This window comes from Thunnus maccoyii, chromosome 19 (assembly GCF_910596095.1).
Source record: "Thunnus maccoyii chromosome 19, fThuMac1.1, whole genome shotgun sequence".
Classification (NCBI taxonomy): domain Eukaryota; kingdom Metazoa; phylum Chordata; class Actinopteri; order Scombriformes; family Scombridae; genus Thunnus; species Thunnus maccoyii.
Window position 1 is genome coordinate 14728740 of NC_056551.1, and position 23130 is coordinate 14751869.

Here is a 23130-nt window from a genome sequence, read left to right on the forward strand (position 1 = left end):
GCAGAGCGGCCTGGCCTGTCCTGATTCCTGACTGATAGATAGGATGGAAAAGCTCAGAGCGAAGCCAACACACAATAGACTAAAGACAGGAAATCATTTACAACAAAGCCTCAATGACAAAACCACTGACCTTTAACTCTGAAATATTAGTTATCTCGCAATGAGGTCATCAATCAAATATTGCAGATTTATTCCCAACAGTGCATCTAATGCCATTATTCATGCCATCTAGGTTATTTGTTTTGTAATAGACTACTTAACATGCGTGCGCATTCTTCGTCTGTGGTGATCTAAACGACATTACTGCTATAGCATCCAATTTAGGAGGACAAATGAAGCAAAATAAGGGGTGCAGGCAGGCACACCATCTAAGATTAACCATTCAGTAGCTGGGTGATGGCAAACCCATGTCTTAATAATGCAAACAGTAATATTCTTGTGGCTTTATCTTCAAGAAAGCATCTATCTTTTATAGAGAAATGTAATATCATGAGATATTAGATAAGACTTGTACATTTTCATCTACATGTGTGTATTGACGGATTCAATCACTTCTGCCTCAAGCGTCTGCCATCCATCTAGGCTCACATAATTCACAATGGGAACAAAATTATCCCTTCCAACTTGCATCATTTATAGAGGAAATATTTCAGCTAAGGACTGACTTACTATTATATTATAAACCGGAGATCCTCAAGTGAAAATTTGGATGTTAATCAAATGAGATCTATGACTGAAAAAAGACCTTCCTGGCAGTTAAACCTTCAATCCCTTTGCAATAAAACCAGAAAAAATATCTCATCTTTCCACAGCTAGTTTATCATTCATGGATATAATATAACTGTCAGGCTGCATGTCTGGCAGATAAATAATAATATGTAATGACAAACTTATTTGCTGGGTCTAGAAAATTTCATTTACTTGACAATCCTTATTAAGAAGAGGCAAAAAGGGTGAGGGGGATTGGGGTCATACATTGCAAATGTAGTTATTTCAACAACATACTTCATGGAGAGCGCTCACATGTTCATATATAATAATTGCACTTTATAATTATAGAGACAGTTTGCCATAATAACTCAACAGGCCGATATAAATAAATAGTATTACAGAACCAGCGCAGACACACAAAGAACTACTCAGTCATACATCTCACACCATCAGAGATAATTGATGGAAAAAATGTCCACACAACCTCTTAAAATTATAAATGTAACCAAAAATACAACCAAAGGGCACATCTTGCTTGGCCTGAATGCCACAGTGTTGATTTATGCAACAGTCCTAATACACTGTGCTGAGCATGACTACCTTAAAATCAATTAAGATGTTAAATAACGCAACCTTGGGTATGACTGCATAACAAAAAATTTATTCACATTTGTATGCAAATTATCAAAATATTTCCCCTTTCGGTGGCCAGGTTTGCATCATATTGCAGAAGGGGGGGAACTGCATATGTCTGTTAACACAAGAGCTGCTGAAAAGTGAGCAAAATGAAATCAAAAAATAAAGCAGCAGCCAAAAGTTCAGGTATTATTGAAGGAATGTTCCCTCTGGCAATTGTATGTAAAAATATCCTACACTGTATATTCACAAAAACTGTCCCAGATTCAAGTAATTGTTTTTAGAAGGGTGCCGATGATTATTTCAATGAAGCAAGTTTCCAATTTGTAAAGAGGAGTCACCCTCTGCCAAAATATACAGTTGAAATGTAACGGCAAATTATGATTAGGTGCTCAGCATCAGTATTAAATGAATAGCAGGCATATTTGATGGCCGTGTAAGATATAAAAATAAAACATGAAAAGTCCATAAGATAAACCTGTATCTTAAGTCATGATTATCATTTACCTTTTCAGGCTTATAACACTAAGCCTTCTACAAATACAGTACATGCACAAACTAAAAAGGCATGTCTCATTCTCATAGATGTCTAAACTGACACATTGTCTATAAAAAGGTTTGTCACTGCTGTCTCCTGTTGCGTGGCAGCACCGTGTCTTATCTGTAGACGGGGAGCTGAATGTGGGTTTGCTGGTGGTGCTCCAGTAGCTGAGGCATCCCCATGGCTTCGTACCCACGGCCCAGCATGTGCTCTTTGATGCAGCGGGGGTGGATCTCACTGATGAGGCACTCCAGAGACTGCAGGCTGCTGCTCAGTACTGCAGCGTGGCACAGGCTAGAACTAGGGAGCCCGCATGCGTTATAGGCCTGGGCATGAGGAAGAGGATGAGGGTGGAGCTGTGGCTGGTGACGCTGTGGGTGATGGTGGTGGTGTTGATGATGGCGGTTTGCGTGGAGATGGGGATGGGGATGGGAGAGTCCCAGGTCTCTAGGCCTGGCTGCACATGTACCCGTTGCCAGCACCTGAGAAGTATAACAGTCGCTATTCGGGGTGGCCACGACGCCGTCCCAGAGAGGAGCGAAGTACTGTCCAACAGAGAACTCCCCCTGCATGGCGGCACAGTTCAGAGAGGAGCCGCTGTCTCGCTCCTGCCCCGCGCCCACACTGGGGGGATGCAGCCTATATGAAAGCTGTGAGGGGCATGCCAAAGGGAGGCCAGTTTCGGGAGACTGGCCAACCCCGGTATCAGCTGCTCTGTGCCCCGGAGCACCACTGTACATCCTCACTGCTCCCTGCTGATAGGGCTGTGGCTGAATTTGATGTTTGTGCTGCCACACTCTGTAGTCTCCTTTCTCCAAGTACCCAGCTTTGGCTACATCTGCACTCTGCGTAGGTAGAACTGCCCCCGTGAATGCCAGACTGCTCTGTGGTGGCACTCCCAGGACAAAGTCGGAGTCTGAATGTGCCACTGCAGCCACAGCCTGCAGCGAGGGGCTGGCTCGCGCCTCCCCCCCCAGCTGCAGGGCCTGGCTGTGGGGAACTCTGCTCATCTCTCTCATGAGGCTTTGAACCTCTGCCAGCTCAGACTGGGGGGCCAGGCTCTGATCTCCAGAGGCCATCCCAGCGCTAGAACAAAGTGTCTCAATGGGTACATCAGGAGGCTTACATGAGCTTATATGATAGACCTTATGCCCATGTCTGGCTGTGTAGCCATTATTCAGAGGATTATTATAGGGTGCCACAGAAGTCTGGGTGTTTGCGTGTTTAGTCCTTCTGCCCTCATGGTTTTTCACCACTCCTTTGACCACTACAGAGGCCTTGACGATGGCCAACAAGCCCTGGTAGCCTCCTGAGTACGGGTGTGAATAGGGGCTATAGCGTTGGCCTGTGGTGTCTAAGCCGTTGACTGTTTTGTTAAGCTGTTTGTGCTGTGGTACCCGGACGTCAGATGGAAAGATTTTGATGGACAGAGGGCTGTTGGCAGTCTTCTGGGCAAAAGCATCCAACTCTGCGGGAGAAGGGTACCGAGAAATCATGGAGGCTGGCTCCCCTGAGAAGAAAGCAGACAGAAAGAAGTGATTTAGTCTTCAAACGGCCCAATGAAACCTTGTATCTTATGTTTTCTGTTGTTTTTTTTCCTTTCCATCTGAAACCATTTTAGGGGATAATAGCAGACATCAACATGTCTTATAAACTAATTTTAGGGAGGGAAACACCTCCAGCACTGTTTGATCAGTGCTTAATGAAACTAATTCAAGAATTAGTTCAATTCAGAATTAGTTTACCCTGGGAAATCAAAAGAGGAGCAGTGGCAACAAGAGAGGGGAGAGGAGCTAATTTTCCTCCAATGGCTCCAATGAGATTTGATTTTGATGACATTTGGCTGTTAAACCACAGCAGGAGGAGCCAAGCGGATTCTGGTGGGAAAAAAACCCCCACAAAAACCCCTTAGCATAGCGTTTAAGATTAATTGTTTGAATAATGATGAATGGTTTGGTAATTTGCTTAAATGCAAAATTTCTTCCTACAGTAGCTTCACTTTTGGTTGTTTCTCAATAGCTTTCAAATCATTCAAGCATCACCATTTCCCACCTCTGACATTTTGTTCCACTTTATGCTTTTATGGACCTGAACTGATTCTACTGTACAAAGAATGGAGCCTAAACTGAAGGAAAAGTTCTTGCAGGTGGAAAAAGAGCAATCACCAAAAGCGCTGTTGACTGAATTGTGTGCGGAAGGGCTGACGGGACAAACTAAGAATGGATTTAAACACTATTATTCAGGCAATTTCATGGCTGCTTAACTCCTGGCGACAAAGGAAAGGTGGAAAAGGCGCCCCATTTAAAAACAATAAATCACCAGGTAAAAATTACTGCCACCTTTAAGAATGACACTTTTATGGAATTCCTGACATAAAAAGAAAAAGCAGCAAAACTAACCTAGATCATGCTGCAAGTCAGTGGGAATCATAGCAAGTGAAGGAACAAGGCTGTAATCTGCAATAAAAAAAAGGCGAAAAATAAAAACAAAACACTTCATTTCATTTTCAATAACAAAACCAATTCCAGCTATGCAGGGGGAGAGCTCACTTGTTGTTCCCATTTGAAATTGATTTGGGAGTTCATTTCATTTCGGGGCCTACAGTGAGCCTCCGACTGTGAAAATGATTCAATCTACAAGATCCATCTCATGAAAGAAATAAATTGGGTGTTTAAAATGGAGGAAAGAGGTAAGGTGGAGTGTTCAATCCATCCAGCAATCTCCCAGCGGAGCAGAAAGAACAGCCCCATGGTGCCAGGAGCATGAATGAATTCTACAGAGAAATACAACAAAGCAAAACACTGCTTATTATGTATCACAGTGCAGTGCTGCTATAGAAAACAATGACATCTGGGATGTTGGTGAGGTGTTTATACTGTAAACAGCATCGAGATGTGAGCCTACCCTTCTGTAGTTTCCCATAACCCTACTCAGAGAGAGAGAGAGATGTAACAGGAAAAACCAGCTGCCACAACGATTTCTGGCCTTTGGCTATAAATTGAATATTTATGACCATCAATTATAAGAATACGAGGTTCATATCTACGTGAAAGGAGCTTAAATGACGAGAAGCAATGAAGCATTTAAAAAATATAATAAATTCTTGCATCACCACACAAACCAGGATTGACAGTACTACATAAAACTGGCCCTGGTTAAAGTTGCTTAATTACTGACAATAGATAATTTAGCAAAACAAATCAGAGACAGTCTTGTTCAGTTAAATGTCAAGTGTTAAGTCCTGCATGCCGCGAATGGCTTGCTGCTCCACAAACACTTCAAAAACACGTTGAACGCTCACACGTCTTCGCAGGGTGTCTGATATTGTTAGTCCAGAGATTACAGCCCTGTCAGAGCCATAGAGACGTGACACAGCTGCACTTCCCACTGTAGCTGCCTTAATGTGGCACTATGGAAACCTCATCAGCAAATAGGCCTTCCCCACTCTGCATTCGTACATTTATCAACTGAGGACCACTACTGTGTGACATGCATAAAAAAAAAGGGATCATTTTAGCTGGTCCTGACAGAAGCGCAGCTATTGGAAGATAAAACTGAGATCAGAAACAGCATGACCAGCATTAAAACTGCTTTAACTTACAAGCAGAGGTAATTGTTTCAATCTTGGGGATTTAAATACCAGTCTGTGGTGTTAAACGGCTGTAAACTGAGCACCGCACGTCATGTTTACTAGTCAGCGGCGGCTTTCTCAAAGCATGTGGTAGCAGTAATAAAAGTATATCTTCACAATATTCGCTCATTTCACTGGGCTTTTCTGCAAAAAAAAAACAAAAAACACCCCAGTCAAAAGCACCCTTAAAACGTGTGGATCATTAACGTCAATCTGGCACGATGAGGGCTGAAGTTTCCCTCTGAAGGTGCCAAGAAGGCAAGAGCCTATTGTGTAGAGGCTGCCGTCTCGCCCAAACTCTCAACAGGAGGGCACATACGTACCAGTGAAAGTGATAATTGACGACATGCATAAAGTAACGCTTCCACGGTGCACCGCAGGTGTCCAAAGAGGTTATTTGCACACTCCAAAATCAAGATGGGTTTTAATTAGAAAGCTTCAAGTCAATTTGACAAACAATGTAATGCTTTCAATGTGCATTAGGATGTTTTAAACAGCTGGTGTTTTTCAAAGTCAGTCACTTCCAGCTCATTTGGCCTTTATCTTCAAAACAAGTAAAAATGTACAAATGACGCCAGCTTTTTTCTCTTAGTGTTATTACTTAGTGTTAGGCTACATCAATTATGTTCAGTCAGTTATTTGGTGCTTTTAGATCCTAGGCATTTGAATTACAGCACAATAAAAAAAATAATTACCTGTAAGTGAGTTACAAAACTGCTGTATATTCTTTAGCTCAAGAAATGTATGATTCCTTTAATTAAAGTTGGTTTGCATTAATTCAGGCTTAATTTTTAATATATAGTCAGCGCATAGGTCAGAGGAAATGTTCTGCATATACTAAAGACAAACTGAAAGTGGTTCAAAATCACATTACAGCTTATCTTAGTGGTTCCCAACCTGGGATTTGGGAAAAGGAGGAAGGAATAAAGAAGAAGAAAAATTTCTTCAACACAAAATTAAGTTAGTTGTTGTTAGTTTTTCTGACTTTTCTCTCATTTTCAACCTCTACAGTCTATTAAAATAAAACAATGTGAGGAGGGAACATTGCTCTTTCATCTTTTGTAAATTAATAAAATCATTTTCTCCTTTAGATTGTCAAGATTTCTTTGTGACACGGCGTCTCATGTTACTTCATTGAGAGGCGCAGCAGTCGCACAGCAAAATTCAGCGGTACAAGGAAAACAAATATGAGGCAGTTCACATGACAACAGGGGAGACTGCAGCTGTGTGTTGTCAGGTAGGGAATGGCAGAGAGATAATTAGCAGTCTGACCTTAAGCACTTAATCACCCTGAACCTGCAGACTGCACGCTGTTTCACTCCTCAGCCCTTACAGAGAGCAGAGGCAGAAAAAAAAAAAAAAAACAGTGCAGAAAATAACATCAGCCACTTTTCGTAAGCAACCTTGGTCGAGGGCATCACGCAGTGCTAACAAATTTGAATTCTTTGACCTTTCAACATTTTTCTCCCACGTGCTTTTAGACAGGCCTGATTGAAGTAGGTTATGTAGAATTAAAAAGCTTATTTGTATTTTTATTTTCCTCAAAAGTCACCATAATGACACTGATGCACCTAGAACCCCTAGACTGATAGATTTAATGGTCCCACTAGTCAGGCTTGAGTGTTTTCTTGGTTGGAAGGGGCTCCACACATTAAACATGCTGCTCAACTGTTGTGGCATCATGCTGAGTGAAACTGGCACACTTTCACAGGAAACACCTAATCCTGATTTCCTCTTTCCATGCAGGCGACGTGCTTGGAAAGAAACAGTAGGGGGTGGAGGGCCAATCATAAGCTCTCAATCATCCCAAGGCCTAATTTATTGTGTGTGTGTGTTTATGTGCTAATGTGTTTTTTGTGACTTAGAGATTTTATAAATATTAGCATAAAAATATTCTGGAGGGATAAAACATTGGGTGTTTACCATACCGTGGTTTCATAACCCTGATTCCACCCCCATACAAACCCACTGAACGCTTTCTGCCACTTTAAACAGGCTAATCTTTTTCCCGTGGTCACACTCAAAGCCATTTCCCCCCAGATTAGAGAGGAGACCTCATTGTTTTGGAGCAGTTTGAGTTAATCACTAATTTATGGGCAAAACAAGCCCCAGAGGCAGGGCTGAAAACAGGAGTTGGACAAGCTCATTGCGTTTGCAAAACCACGGCTTCCAACCGTTAAAATACCCAGAGGGCCAGCATAAGGAAGCCATTAGAACGACCACTAGATGCAGTTCTCACATGAGATAACAGTAAAATTCATAAATTATTCCTTGTTAATATCTATACATGTTGGCTGAACTGCCAGGCAAATATCCCACAGGTCTTTGATCTTATGCTGAAGATTTATCGGGGAACACTTTTGTGAGATAACATGTTTACGAGTGTCAAATCCTCAGCCGAACATGGCACTGGGAACTGGCAGTTAATTATAGAACAGTGCTTCTCAGCGGGCATAAATACTTGTTTAGCACACCAATAATCCTGATATTTAAAATAACAAATCCAGGGACTGAGCTCAGCACATTCACAGCACATTTAAAACCTATGTTTCCGTTACCATGACAACCTCCTCTATGCACCCAGTTGGGCCAATAAGCCCAGTCATTAGAACCATGTAATTAATCGGCCCTGCCTTCATTCTGCAATTGACTATCTGGTAGTTAGACAGAACAAACTAGCAGCTGCTGGGTTTTGTCGCGCAGTTCAGGCCACAAAAAATAAAGACAATCTGCTGTTTATTTATTTTGCATCATTGATATGATTGTATGCAAGTTATATTCATTGGTGTTGGATTATTTCAGTCAATTTCCAACCTCCAATCATATTTCATACACTGATTGTAAAACATTCAGTCGATACAGTTTAAAGCTGCACTAACTGATTTTTGGCCACTAGGAGGCATAACAATAGGGGACACACGGCCACCACAATATCAATGACTTATAACTCTATAACAACTTTATAAAAGGAAAGAGGTATTTTTGGTCTCCTGGTCCTGGAAGTCAAATTGATTTTCTCCATAAATAATTTTAGGCGATTCATAGTTTGAGCACTTTAATGGCTTTGGATCGACATAAAACTGTCCCCGTTAAATCAACAGTGCAAAAGATGAACCACTGTGTAAGAAAATATCTGGTTCTTTGATAAAAAGTAGAAAACATAAAAATGTGCACATGAAAAAAGTATTTTGAGAAGTCAACTACAACTCCCAGGGTGACAAAAACATCCTGTCTAATGGTAGGTGGAAGCCAATGATTACGCTGTTGGGAAAACTAGTATAAACAAGAACAATCTGCAGTTTAAAATCAGTTCACTTTCAGATTCTTGGTCAAATTTTGATGAATTTGGTAACTATGGTGCAGTGTTTTGTTCCAAACTGCAATGATAAAGCATTTTGAACTTGCTATAGCTCGAAAAGGCCTTCTAGGCCTTCTCCATAGCAGGGGTGGCCAAGGCTCATGGGTATTGTAGTGTTTAGAGCCATTCGCCATGTCATACTAGGAAAAGGATCATTACATTATCTAAGAGACTTCTATGTTTCTGTGTTAAGTAACACTGACTATATAATTAAAAGAAAAATACTGAATGGAGAAAAACACTCCTGGAACCAGCCTCATTTTGCAACTCTATCGCAAACATGTTAGCTAATAATTCCAGATTTACACATCCAACAGGCACAGATCAACATAGGCATTCAGTTGTAGTCAGGTTTCTGTCCATTTGCAAATGTATGGCCAGTATTCACTCTTCTTCTAGCTCTAGCTTTATACATCAACTCCTGAAAAAACTATCTGGGTCTTTAATGTTAGCTTGCTATGTGTTTGACATTCTTTGTCAGCGAGTAATGTTAGCTAATTGTTCTGTCTGTTGCAGGAAGCTTGCAGTGCTTTATCAGAGATCGTTATTGAAAACGTCTACCTGCTGCTGCTGGAAACAGAGTTGATCCAACTCCTTAAATGTGCCATAAAAAACAAAACAATGACCTGAAAGTAGCCAAAAAGCAGATTTAATACGGGTTTAAAGACCAGCATAAAATGCAATATGAACAGCTTTCTTTATGTCAAAATATCAATATAAAGAGGCATTAATATTTATCTCCATTGGGCTTCAAGGTTGCCAGTTAAGGGCTCCATGTGGTTTCCTTAACCTAAACCATTAGATACAGATGAGTGAAGTGGAAAAAGTAGACACGGGACATGTTGACACCAGAGCATATGCTCTTAAATATCACTCACACTGACCTCTCTATTTACGACCTTCTTCCATAAACACACAAAAATAAAAATACAGACACTCATTCACCCCATTTTCACATGCCTCCTTTTTTCCATGTCAGCAATCTCTAAATGAAGGGTGCTTCACAGAGTGACCTCAGGGTTGAACACTTAGTTATGTGTGCTGGAGGAGGCTCTGGCGAATACTCCTTTGCACCAGTGTCACTCCTCATTTGTTTCTGTGCCGCTTGGCCCAGCTTGGGCAAAGTTTCCCCTCTCAAAGCCGGCCTGCGCGCAGGCCAGCAGCGTGGGAAAAAAAGCATCTCCAGCCCCTGCTTTCAAGCTAAGATAGCAGAGAAGAGCGCAGCTCTCATTCACTCTCATCGCATAATTCCTAACACTCGTTTCATGGAAATCTTTCACATGGGTTTGTGTGGCTGAGAGCTTTCATGTCCACTGTCTTCCATTTATTGATAGCTAAAAATGGAAATGGCTTTCAAAAGCGCAGCGATGACTGAAGGCTGCTCCTATTTAACTCGATCCAACAGCGACTCATTTAATGAAGAAGCCTGGGCCACACACATTGAGCTCCCATCAGCAGTCTATTCCCTCTGGTGGTGCTTGAAATGTCAGGCTAGAGCTGGAGGGTGCTGCACTACGCACAGTTGCTGTAAAACTCAAGGGGGAGGAAGAGGCCCTGCAGGTAAACAGGATGAGAAACCCACCCCTAGCTCTGCCTGAGGCAAATAGGCCCTTCTGTTCCAGCATTTAGCAGACAAGTGCTCCACTGATTCTCAATTAATATTTAATAAGAAAAAAGACAAAGACATTTCACCCGGGGAGAAAGATGGGAGATGAGATGGAGCTTACGAGGGAAGGAATTTCCAGCATTTCACATTTCCCTGACTCTCCTGTTAGTCGTGTTGCACTTGTTAGATCAGGACAACTTTTATGATCCTTTTAAGTATATGGTGTTCGGTGACCTCAGTAGACTCTCAGCATGGATCCACCTAACTTTGACCTGAGAAGAGGTCTAATTATCCAGAATAAATGAAAACACCTGTGTGCAAGTGGGAAGCTGTTGAGTTAATCAAACCACAACTCTCACTGAAATCTGATAATTATACGGTCATTAAACCTGAAATTAATGCTGCGCTGTCTATACTTTCCATACATCCCAAACATTCATTTACTATGTAATGGGTACAGTTCATGATGCATAAACAATGAGATTCTGTACGAGAATGCACAGGTCTGATGCAAATGAGCAAAACATTCACTTGTAAAATGAGTAAGTAAAATATCTTTAAAGGATCAGATGATTGGCCATTTCAGATATTTAATGGCCACACACTGCAACACACATCCAGTTGAACCACTGAACTGTAAGTAGTTATAGATGTCCAATATAGCTTCAAACCAGACCCAACAAAGAAGTATAAAGCATCAGCTTTTTTTTAAATGAATTTGAGAAAAGGAAACCACAGCAGAATAACTTCATTTGTGGTACTATGATCTCATTATGTGAATCTAGACTGTCCAGGAAGGAAAAAAAAAGACTTGGCAATTTGGCCCACTGGACAAAAAAACATGAACATAGAGTAACCTACATAAAGAAAACAGTATCCGACCAGGAAATAAATATGCAGACACATCGCATTCAATCAATTAATTGAAAGAAATCTAATCACAAATGTCAGTTCAGGTTAGTCCCGAAGACACCCACTCAACCTCTCAGTGAATGCAATCAGTGGAGATGAAGGTCAAACAACACTAACACAGAGCGGTTTCTGAGCAAAATGTGAACATCATTAGTAACCCCGTGTGGGAGTTGATTAACACTGTAATTTCAGAGTCCACTTTGACCTGCATGCATTTTGCACTGCAGGAGCACACTGATTAGTAGCCCAATTAAAAAGAATCATCATCAGGAGGCCCATTATTTTAATTCAAGGAGCTTCGCAGCAGTTGAAATCTCTGCATGCCGCTAAAACCAGACATGATCTTAATGTGCACTTGGAGGCAACAAGGTCATGCTTAATATAAAATAATAAAACTGAGCATGACGGACACGACCGATATCCTTCTGTATTCTTCACTTGTGCGATATAGACTCACCTTTGTGGGTGCGTGGCTGCAGTACTGGCAGCAGTAATGGCGGTGGTGGAACATCGAGGCTTTTGGGTGTGCAGGCTAGACGCTGCGATGAGAGGTTCTGCCGTCTCTGAATACAGGCCAGCATGATAGTTCGTTAGGGCTGCACACAGCCTGGGTAAACCTGCTAGAATAAAAGGAGAAAGAAGACCAGTTTTGTTCTGCTGTCATTTGATTTTTAAAAGTTTCTGTCATTCTTTTGGCCACATTGTTCAGAGAATCACTGGAATGTAAGTAGATGCCAACTTTTAGGTTTGGAAAAACATCAAATTATAAGCAACACATTTGAACTCATGCATCAAACATCACTTTGATGTTGGAAGAAAACTGCAAGCTTGCTGGTAGTGAACACTAAAAGCCCCATAGGTGGATCTCCTCTTTCAAAAACATCTTTTCCACGTTACTTCAGTAGCTTACATATCCAAAACTCTGCACTCACTTGGGTCCTTTTACCACATTAAAATTCAGGAACCCCACTTTGAACTGCAGAGACTGTGAATTTGAGGAATTAACTTCACTTAATGACGGCTCCATCTCCTCTTTCTGCTTAGCTGTTATGATGGCTTTTTCCTGTCATCAACCTTGTTCTGTCGGTTGCAATCACACAGATCGTTTGCAAGGCCTCCTGTAGCCTCAGGCTGTGCGTTTCAATCTGTAACTAGCCCTGAGACCTGGGCTTCTTGTTCCATAAGTTTAACAGCCATATTGATCAGGAGAGAAACCCAAAAATCAGCTCACTCCCTAAAATAGGTTGTGCTGTTTGCAGAGTTAAGTATCGTCAGAGGAAATGAGAGGCTGTGTCTGAAAGAGACGGCGCCTCTCGACAGCTGTGCTGATTGAAGCAATCACTCTGAAAAGAAATCCATGCATTGAGGAAATATTTCATTGATAATCGCATTCGACATTCTCTTTGATTATCTGGAGGAGTCAGCAAATCTGAATGCTAGTGCTGCAAAACTAAAAGACCCGAGGCTACTGTAAATACTGATTACTGTATGTGAATCTGGTATCTTGCAAAAATATCACAGATGTACAGGCTATTAATAGTTAATCAATTCAATGATTACAAACAGAATGTAACACAGTATTTCCATTACAGGGTGGTAGTCCCCAACAAGGCTACTATAAGCCTGCAGCATACAGCTGTCAGATTGCCTTTACCTCATTTCTCACTTCTTCAGTTTACATTTTTTGGGGGGATTCTGGCTTTCATTTCTCCCTCAGGTTCCAGAGGGCAGCTAAAGCAAGTCACTGCACAGACTGTTTGGTGATGAGCTGCAGAAACATGATTACCTTCACCTCAAAAGGAAGAGGAGACAAGAGTGGCTTTCATTTTACTCAGGTGCCAGCAAAAAAAAAAAAAAAAAAAAATTCCCTCACTCTTCCCTTTTTCCTCGTGTGCCCGCTCCCCTCCTCCACTCAGCATCTGTCCCATGGTGACAAGCCCACTTCAAGCTGCTCAGTGCAACCTGTCTCATCTGAGCACACACATCTGAAGAGCTGAAAGTCTCAGTATAGTCAGATTCCATTTTGAAAATAATGGCAATTTCACAACAACCCTTCCATTACCACACATTTGTCAAGAAGGAGGTGCAGAAAAGGGAGAAGGAACAAGAGAGAAAGGGCATCTCCAGGGAAATCCTTTTACTAGCAGAAAATGAGACATGAATTGGAATACCTTCCATTACTCCAATAATTTGTAGCTGGAAGAAAATACATCAAGGAGGGCATTATAATTCAAAGAGAGGCCAGTGGCTCCAAGAAAAAAAAAAGTTTCACTGAGAGCAGAAAAACTGAGCTAGAAATGAGGCATAAAGTGCAAGTTATGATGTTTCTTTTTCATCCTGCTTTCTACATTTAAAATTTAAAGAGATTTTATGAACTAAAGCTTAAAATTGCCTTCTCAATCTTAAGCAGAATTATCTGAAAAAGGGAAGAGAGATATGAGATCAAAGGGATCCCAGAATGCATGATATTATCTGGGCTAATTTCTCACGCTGTATGAATTCTCCAGCCCTCCATATAATGTTTTGCTCTTTTTTTTTTTGCAGTTTTTGTATATTTGACAGTTGAAAGCAAGACAGGAAACAGGGGTGAGGAGAGGGACATGCAATAATGCAGAAATTCAGTATATGACAACTGCAAACTAATTGCCAGAAATCTTAAAAATGGCATCCATTAGCATAGTTCAAATCAACCTTCACAAGTGAGGTCATGGATCTTTGTCATTAACATAATGGTCAGTGTTAGTCCATTTCCAAGACAGTTCTCTTCAATCAGCAGCTAATCTGCCTTTGTGCGAGACATTACGGTGAAGGTTATAAACCAGATGTCTAGCTTCTCACATTTCCTCCATAGCCTATACTCTGGCGCATCTGCGTCTTACAAGTTCATGTACTCAAGGACTTCTCTAACATCAGTAATAAGAAAAAGAGCACAAAGTTTAAGCTGCAAGGTCGTCTAATCCTTGCCACTCTCAGGCGACATCCATGAAGCCGATAAGCAGCACAATAAGGTCCGCTGAGGGCTTGCCAGGGAGATAAAGACTTTGTTGCTTTGCAGTCCATCTACTGTCCCCTATAAACATGTGTTGGCAGACATTTTATTTTTCAAAGCCTTCCCCATCATTGACAGGATGCAAAATGCCTCATTTTCTGATGTGTCCTCTGTCGTGAGATCAGGATAGGGTACTTTGTGAGAAGATAACAAGGTTGTTTGAGGAGCCATAAGGGCAGCGATGGGAGACTTTGTACTGATTGTTGTAGTCTTTCAGGCAGAGAGATGATGACTATGGCCCTGTTCACACCTGGCATTAACATATGTCTCGGGTTATCCGATCACAAGTGGACAGCTCTAAGTACGTCAGTTCACACCTGGCATTAGAATGTAGCATAGCCAGACCAAACTTTGTTTTAGCGCTGTGCCAGCGCTGGAGAAAGGTCTGGCTGAACCTATTATCATTCTGCTATTGGGGGAAAAAAAGCTCTGGCTTGTTTGTATTTCTTTAAACCAATCACAATCATCATGGGTGGCGCTAAACTTAAGATGCAGCGATGGTGCCCTTGCAAAATAGTGTTGGGGGGAACTTGTTTTGGTGGAACATTTGCATGTGGGGAGGCGAGCAGTGGCATTAAAATGGCTAAATCCCTGAAAAAGAAAACACCACATAAAACAGTAAAAGACATATGTAGACTATGTGATACGACTTTTACTGATAAAAAAGACATCATTTCCGTTTGCAAATGCGTTGTTGTTTTTAACCGGTGGGAGGCAGCAAAACACTTCCCACGCAAAGTCTGCCAGAAATTTAAAAATATTGCCAGAGAATCCATTTTGCCTGCTGTAGTAGCTTCTTGTTGTTGTTTCGCACTTTTATATGTTGGCACACAAATGAGTACGTACTTCCACTTACATAGAGGACGTCAGTTGGGTAGGCGGTCCTTCAATGCGGCCCAGGACACATTCGCTCACACAATGCTAAAAGAATGTGGCCATATGTGGCCCAGACCACCTCTGAATGTGGTCTGAGTGATTGAATCTCAATGCGTCCTCAATGTGTCTTGGGTGCATTCACACCTGTACTTAAAGCTGTCCACCTGTGGTCGGATCACCCAAGATGCATTTTAATGCCAGGTGTGAACAGGGCCTTTAATTGTTAACTGTTAATTGCTTTCAGTTAATCTTCTTGGCGCAACATTTATGTGCCATCAAAGTGGGACCTATTGTGTTTCTGCTGCAATAGGAAGCCTGGTTTAAGCTCCTCACAATATATTGCTAACAATCTAAGCTATGTGAATAACATCTTTTGAGATAATAAAGCTGGTTGTGCATGATTACCCAGGAGATGCATTACTGGGTTTAAAAAAAAAATCTACTATGTTTACCTCTTTGGCTGTACAAAGTGGCAACACACGAGCATCAGTCTGACCTTCTTGAGTCTTTTATGACTTCGAGTAGCATCAAGGGTCAGTACGAAGATAGAAGCAAATTGCACAGAGCACTTCCCTCTCAACAAACATAAAATGAACAGAAAAGGATACTGTACACTGGCTCTACACACTTCTTCACCCCGCCACACACACACACACACGCTCCTCCTCACACAGACCATCTCAGCTCTTGTTAACAGTTCTCAGAATCCTCAGTTAATAATTAGATGATAATGAAAAAGGTTTTAAGGCGAGAACCCTTTTCACTCTCTGGGCGGATTAGCATGTGAGTGCTTCCTTCCACTCAGAAACTATGGAACAGCAATGGGGAGAGGGGAAGAACACAAAAGCAAAAGAGAAGGTTCATTTAGGAAGAAATAAATGATTAACAAATGGCAACTAGTGAAACGGCAGTGTCTGTCTTTGAGTGATCATGACATAGTATATTAATAACAATCCATTTACTGTATAATTAAGTGTATACAGTCTTCAAGGTAAGCACTGCAGGAACTTGTCTTAGTAATGGAAACCAGACAAGTAGTCTGACATACAGACAGAATTAGACAGCAGTGCTGCTGCAGCTGCTAGATTCATCTCTATACAACCCTGCGCGCACACACACACACACACACACACACACACACACACACACACACACACACACACACACAGATCCCACCCAACCCCCTCATACATATTTAATAGAATCTATTACTTCTGGATTAGCCGATAAGGGTTGGCCTGGTTAAATTCTATAATAGTTTGCATAATTGGTATCAGAGCAGCATATAAGAGACGCAGATTTCTCTCTTTTCCTTCTTTGTTGAAGGAGAAATACAAAAATGGACACAAAGGTTCACTTACAGGATAACCAAACAACCCAGAGCCATTCTGCTCTGTGCTGCAAGAGCACTCAAGGCCTGAGGCTGATAACAGTTTCCTATACAAGTCGTGCACAGGCACAAAACGTATGTAAATACAATGGTTGTGCAATATTCAGACAGATGTCCAGAGCATTCAGCAGGATGTAAATCAAGCAGAGTTAATGGTCGGGTGTCTAGGAAAAACATCTCCATGCTCATGCAAAATGTTATGTAGCCACAACAGGACAGTTGTGTTACAATGACGCAAATGGTAGAAAGAGGTCTGAAAACGTTAGAAATCACAGCTCCTCAATTGTGTAACTACTGACAATCATTCCCTGGCAATTTTAGGAACTGTCTCTCCACTATCATCTACATATTTCCTCACTATTGCAAAGACAAACATAATAGGACAAATGCTGCTGCATATATAACTCAGATATAAATGCGTACTTTATTATTGTTCTCTTCGTGTTCATTAGAGTCTGTAAATTGCATTTTAGCTCTGCACATCCACCCCCATATGATGCTTTTCCAGCTTCATGTCAGTGTGTTTCCACCCCTTGTGCATCTATTGTCAAAAGCAATATATGAACTGTAAGCTGTTGGATACTATTATGAAATCTATGTCAATCAGAATTGTATGTCTCACTACATTCCTGATACGTTTTTTCGACATTGTATCGAATCTGAATATTTTGGACATCCAAATAAACTACATATTAACTATGAAATGTTTTGACAAGAGTCAGAAATTGATTGAAACAAACAGATGATGATTTTTTTTCCTGCTACCTGAAAAGAAACCCTACAGATACACATGAAGCTTGTGATTAAAGTTCCCTATCCATTTATTCACTCACACTAACTAATGGTGAAAAAAAGTACCAAACTCTAACCTTCATTGTTGTTCAATGTTTTCAGTGAAAAGCAACTTTTAACGAGGCAGCAACAAATGGTTCGAAAGGAAAGACAGTCCAACTCCTTGAGGTCAGAGTTTGTACAGTTAATTTCATCAACAGCAGCCACAGCTACTGACAGCATGAAGGATTCGTCTATAAGATTTACAGTTTTGACTAGTACTCTGTAATTTCTTTTAGAGTTGGGCCATTTTTGTGAGTCAGTCTTTCAAAACAGTGCTGGTATGATGATTAGTGGCTAACCTATTGCTTTGCTACACGTCATCATGTTAGAATACCTATGAACACAAGAGAAAGCTGGGCTTTAAAGTGGATTTGTTTTTCGGAAAATACAAATTCTGACTTTACGTGTATACGGATGATGTCTACGAATTTAGCCATTAAGTCTTATCTTCGACAGCAGCCTTGGTAGGGAGTAGAAAGCCTTGGACTGACCCAAATCTGCACTTACACACAGACGGTGCCAAGGTAAAAGAAACACACTGCATGAGGTAAAGTCTGGCCAATGCCAAGGTAGCATTAGTGGGTAAACAGAGCCTTATCCTTATCCCAATATGCACACCGAGACACTGTCAAAGGACTATGGGTATGCTGTCCAGCCTTTGGAAAACCTTGACTTCAAAGATAACAGATGGTGAAAGAATGAGCTGAAGGTTTTTGTGGAAAGATAAGTTTTTCTTCAAAAGATATCAATCTATGATTTTAATTTTACGTTGATGTCTGTCAGCCAAATCAGGCATGGGCGGAGTTATTTTTAGTCTTCCATTCTCATCAACTTTTGTTAAAACCATAGAAGAAGACAAAAACTACAGGGGGGGAAAAAGGGTTTATGTTACACAGATACACAATCTTCCCAACCCCCTCTCTCCAAGCACTGTCCTCTGGCTGTTTAGTTTTGCTGTTAAGGGTCACCGATTCTTTCAAGTCATTAAAATCTTCCAGCAAACATAAAACTCATTAGAAACTGTGGAGAAAATGCTCCCCGTATGGCTCTTATGTGGGAGATAACCTAATGATAAGCTCTCTGCCATGCATCACAGAAACATCAAAATGTTCTAGGAAAAAAAAAAAAAAGGTCTTTGATCTCTGGACCGACTAAAGATGTCATCATCTCGCTACCTTTCTATTTCGGGCAAATGATGATGCATCAATAGCAATTTGGCTGTTTCAATCATTAATTTGAAGTAATGACTGAGCACCGTCGTGTAGACAAAATAAAGATTACTGAGTTCCAAATACCCCGGCGGTCCTGTCCCCTCCCCAATGACCTCGGAGGCCCAGTCCTTAACCTCCCACCCTTAACCCCCATCCCACTACCCCTTCATCCTATTAGAATGAAAGACCAATTAGACAGATTTCAAAAGATGGCAGGCTGCCTGTAATTACACATGACATCTCTTAGCAGATAAAAAGATTACAAAGGGTGAAAGAGAGAAATTGCTAAGCAACCGAACTATGGACATTAAAGACAGGCAGAGAGATTGGGTACATATACGTTTTTCTAAGTCATCTTGCATCATCTCATCACTCAGTTTCTTACCAATAGACTGAAAACTCGCTGTCCGCTTAAACCTGTGAGGCTACATGGACGAAATGGCAGAAAAAGACGTGACCTTAATCAGTCCTTGCACTGGCCTGGGTAATAATCATCCAAGAAAAAGGTCATTCTCGTGGTGAGCCGTTTCCTTCATTCAGTAACCGAGGAGGCCCGGAGATTGAGCGAGCCTGGGGAAACTTCACAATAAATCAGAGCTCAGCTTCGCTCCTGAGAAGGCAAAGGGAAGCAGGCAGCCAAATGACAAATCCCTTCTCTTCACAGAGTTGGAATTACTGCTGGGGTGTGATGTGAGATCAGAGGGAAACCCCATGGGATACCTGCGCATCAACTGCTCATAATACCACACAATTTACAAGCCTCTCAGGCAAGTTCAGGCCTGGGCAACACACATTTCAAGCAAATAGCCAAAATACGAATAATTACAGTTGCTAGACAAAATTATATAATGTGTAAACATGCAGCAGGAAACATCCATTGGCTAAGTAAGATTTTAGAATGAACAAAGCCAAATGATAGATTGAATGTCAAGCCAATATACTTTATGATGACAGGAGGATATTATGATATATTTTTATTATGACATTGTGGTGAATCAAAGGCCACAATGCCATAATTTGAATGCATTTATAGGAAATCATGAGGATGAAAGATAATGCCATTTGACATTTATCTCTTTTGGTCTAGAAAATAGCCAGGAAGAAAACAGTAAATTGCAGCCTTTTCTTCTTCTCTGCCTCTGGTGGGAAGCTGTGACATCCCATCTCTCTGGGTAATAAAGGATCTGGCACAAACAGGAAAGCATGCGGGGTAGAATTTCACACCTGGCCAATAATCTATAGGCCCCTCTGCTGCGGCTACAACCTTCAACCTCGGCTGCCACCGGTGCAGTGAGGTGCGATGATCCCACCTCCGGCTTCTAGACAATAGAAGTGGAAAGCTTCAGAGGCAGCTCTGAATGACCGATAATATACTTCAAAGCACTTCCCGTATCCACTGAGATGCTGACACATAAAGAGCCTTTCACTGCACGCAAAGCCAAGCTATCATCCATCTCACACATGCAGACAGATTGTATTGGCTCACAACAGAGGCAGTTTTGAGAGGAAAAAAAACCCATTAAGAAACTGCAGATGTTTGTTATGCAAATGTGTCTTTAACCCATATCTTAATAACCACTTTAGGCCTACTATTTCATACATTATACATACATTACGCATACATTTCAGGGAATAGTCTGCCCCTACATCAATTATCCGAAATAGTGAATGTAAATAACAGAGCTGATAGTTGGACTCGGCCCATATTAATACACATTAGCCAATAGCAGGACAGTGATATATTATAAGGGCGAGACGCTCCTATCCATTAGTGCGCACTGGGCATCTTTCACCACTTTAGCGCTGTCGACCTAAAATCAATGCAGGGCGAATCCTTACATCATGTACTGAAGCATCTTTACAACCTTAAATCTCTTTCTTGCTCTGTTACTGTCATGTAGTCTACACAGCTACCATTAAAAGGCAATTCAGCTGCTACAACAATATTCTGCACTATAGGAAACATTTTCCATGAGCCCACATTGTCCGTTAAACACAGATGGAAACAGGATGGGTGAAGGAAAAAAAAAGAAAAGAAACATAATCCATGTCTTACAGAGTTTTGTCTTATCATAAGGCTTGTTTATCTTTGGTTCGCCACGGCTGATAGGTTGTTCTCCTGGTCGGAAGGCGTATTTCCTTTGCAATCTCGCCACTGATTTCGCAATGAGCACTGGAAAGCCCTGGAGAAATATCCATTGATGAGGCTGGCTCCATTAACTGTACTTGCTCGTCATATTCAACACGTATTAAAGTCAAAGATTTTTTTTTTTCTTCTTCTTTTTTTACCGATTGTGTTTTCGGTGCAGCGTCTTGTGTTTCATCCCTGCAGCCGAGTAGGCTGCGTCCGCCACAGAGAGTGATGTCGGAATGGAAATGAGTCCCCTTGTACTGTTGAAACCGGCTCCGGGCCAATCAATCAGGGCTGAATTTGAATATTCCCACGGCTCGGCCAATCGTATGGAAGAGAAGGCGGCCGCTGCCGTGATGCCAATCCCGTCAAAGCAATGGGTCAAAGTAAGCACGTTGCTGTTTCGCGGAAACTTTTAAAGGAGAAGAGCATCCGATATATTATTCAACCCGTCCTGCAAGTTTTTTTGTTCTTTATTGACTCCTTGCACGCCTGATCGATGGAGAAAGCTACACAGCGGCTGTAAATGTGTTTCTACAGCTCAGTCAATCAGCAGTGCAATCAACCCTTAATTGGAAACAAGGTCAGAAACCTGCATATCTTGGGCTGGATTGACATGGGAGCAATGATGGAATTAGTACTCAGATCCTTAACTTAGAAAAAAGTTGTAATACAACATTGTAAAAATGCTCCATTACAGTAAAAATATTCAAAATGTTACTTAAGTAAAACTACTCAAGTGTTATCAGCAAAATGGGCATTTAAAATATCAAAAGTAAAGGTACAGAATGGACCGAAGTGCCATGTTATTGTAAATATTACATCATTTAATCATCATTTTTGATGTATTGACACATAGGCAGCATTTTAATGTAGCTGGTCAAGGTGGAAATAACTGATAATAAACAACTTATTTATACTGCTGGGTAGTTTAATCTATAGACTCGATTTGTATTATGTAAGTATGTCAAAAGGTTTAAATCTAAATCTGTTCAGTAAAGTTCTCTCTAAGCTAAGCTCTCTAATAAATGTAGCAGAATACAAAGTACATTATTTCCCTCTAAGTAGTGAAGTAGAAGAATAATGTGGCACAAAACACATGTACAAGTACCTCAAAATGAATGAAAATGTACGTATTTCCTTTAGGGAGACAAAGCGGGGTGACAGTAATAGGTACACCTTAAAATATAATGCAATCCAACACAACAACATCACAAATTGTAGCCTCATAAATAAGTAAAGCATTGACTCAGCACCTATCTGACTCAGGCAACAAAGATCATGGATGACACACTGTAACCCTCTGTGGTTTCTCTAGAAGCTTTTTGATCCTAAAACCTCATTCTTCCACTCAAGGGAACCAACCGTCTGTGGCACGAACAGGTTGATTTCAGTGAAGTTACAGCATCGCTAACAAAACTCAATATTTAAAATTGTATTGCAAAACCATTGTGATGAGTAATGTGTCCTGACAGCAAATAGAGAACAAGTTTCACAGTGAATCCCATCTCTCAGGTTAAAAATCTCTCAGGATGAGAGCTTGTCCCAGTTTGTTGCTCAAAATGATTTAGTGTGCAATTTTCACTGCAGACAGTCTGACTTGTTTTAGGATGAAGATCACAGGTGTAATTAATATAATAAACGGGAGCTCTGTGCCAATTAGGTCTTCCAGTTTGAGTTTCCTGGTGTTGTGCTTGTTGGCTCATTGGTACAGCTTACTGGGACACTTAAATGGAATGCAGCCATCATTAATGTAATTAGTTACACCTGTGTTTTCTCTTTTCTCTGCAAATATGACAAGTCAAAATATCTACAGATGCAATGTGTGTGTGTTACTGTTCACTACATCACTACAAACATTATTTAATTTTAAACGAGTTAATCCAGTTAACACACTTAAAATATTAATGTTTAATTATTAAAAAATGGATTAGCAGTAACAGTGGGTGTTTCTGTGTTTAAATCAAGAATGTGTTTTTATGTTGCATACATTTGGCTTTCTGAGATGGTTACACTGAAATTAGAGCATTTATCAATATAATGGTCTACTGTCTTGTCATCCTTAAGGACATAAGGTGTGTGATAGCCTATATTAAGATAGAAACGACAGTCTATGCTTGACTACTCACCCAGTTTAAATCTAATAATAGCTCCCTGTGGTTGCCAGAATGAACATGTTGTAAGTCTAATGGCATCACAGCATGAGGTAACTGCGTTACAGGGTGGAGGTAAATGTACCTGAGC

The 23130-nt window shown here is 41.0% G+C and overlaps 1 protein-coding gene across 4 annotated transcripts; it reads right to left on the reverse strand.

Moving 5' to 3' along the window:
- Positions 1-298: 298 nt before the first annotated feature.
- On the reverse strand, positions 299-21463 carry LOC121885151 (protein FAM222A). Of its 4 annotated transcripts, none has more exons than XM_042394336.1 (4): positions 21045-21463; positions 11853-12015; positions 4288-4344; positions 299-3398 (listed from the first exon to the last, which is right to left on the reverse strand). In XM_042394336.1, the coding sequence occupies exons 2-4, from the start codon at positions 11974-11976 to the stop codon at positions 2005-2007; spliced, it is 1575 nt and encodes a 524-aa protein (XP_042250270.1). In that variant the 5' UTR covers positions 11977-12015; positions 21045-21463; the 3' UTR covers positions 299-2004. The 4 variants fall into 4 exon arrangements, with proteins under 4 accessions (XP_042250270.1, XP_042250269.1, XP_042250268.1 ...); XM_042394335.1 differs by having other exon boundaries at positions 11853-12012; positions 20812-21463; XM_042394334.1 differs by having other exon boundaries at positions 20812-21463.
- Between the last annotated feature and the right edge of the window lie 1667 nt (positions 21464-23130).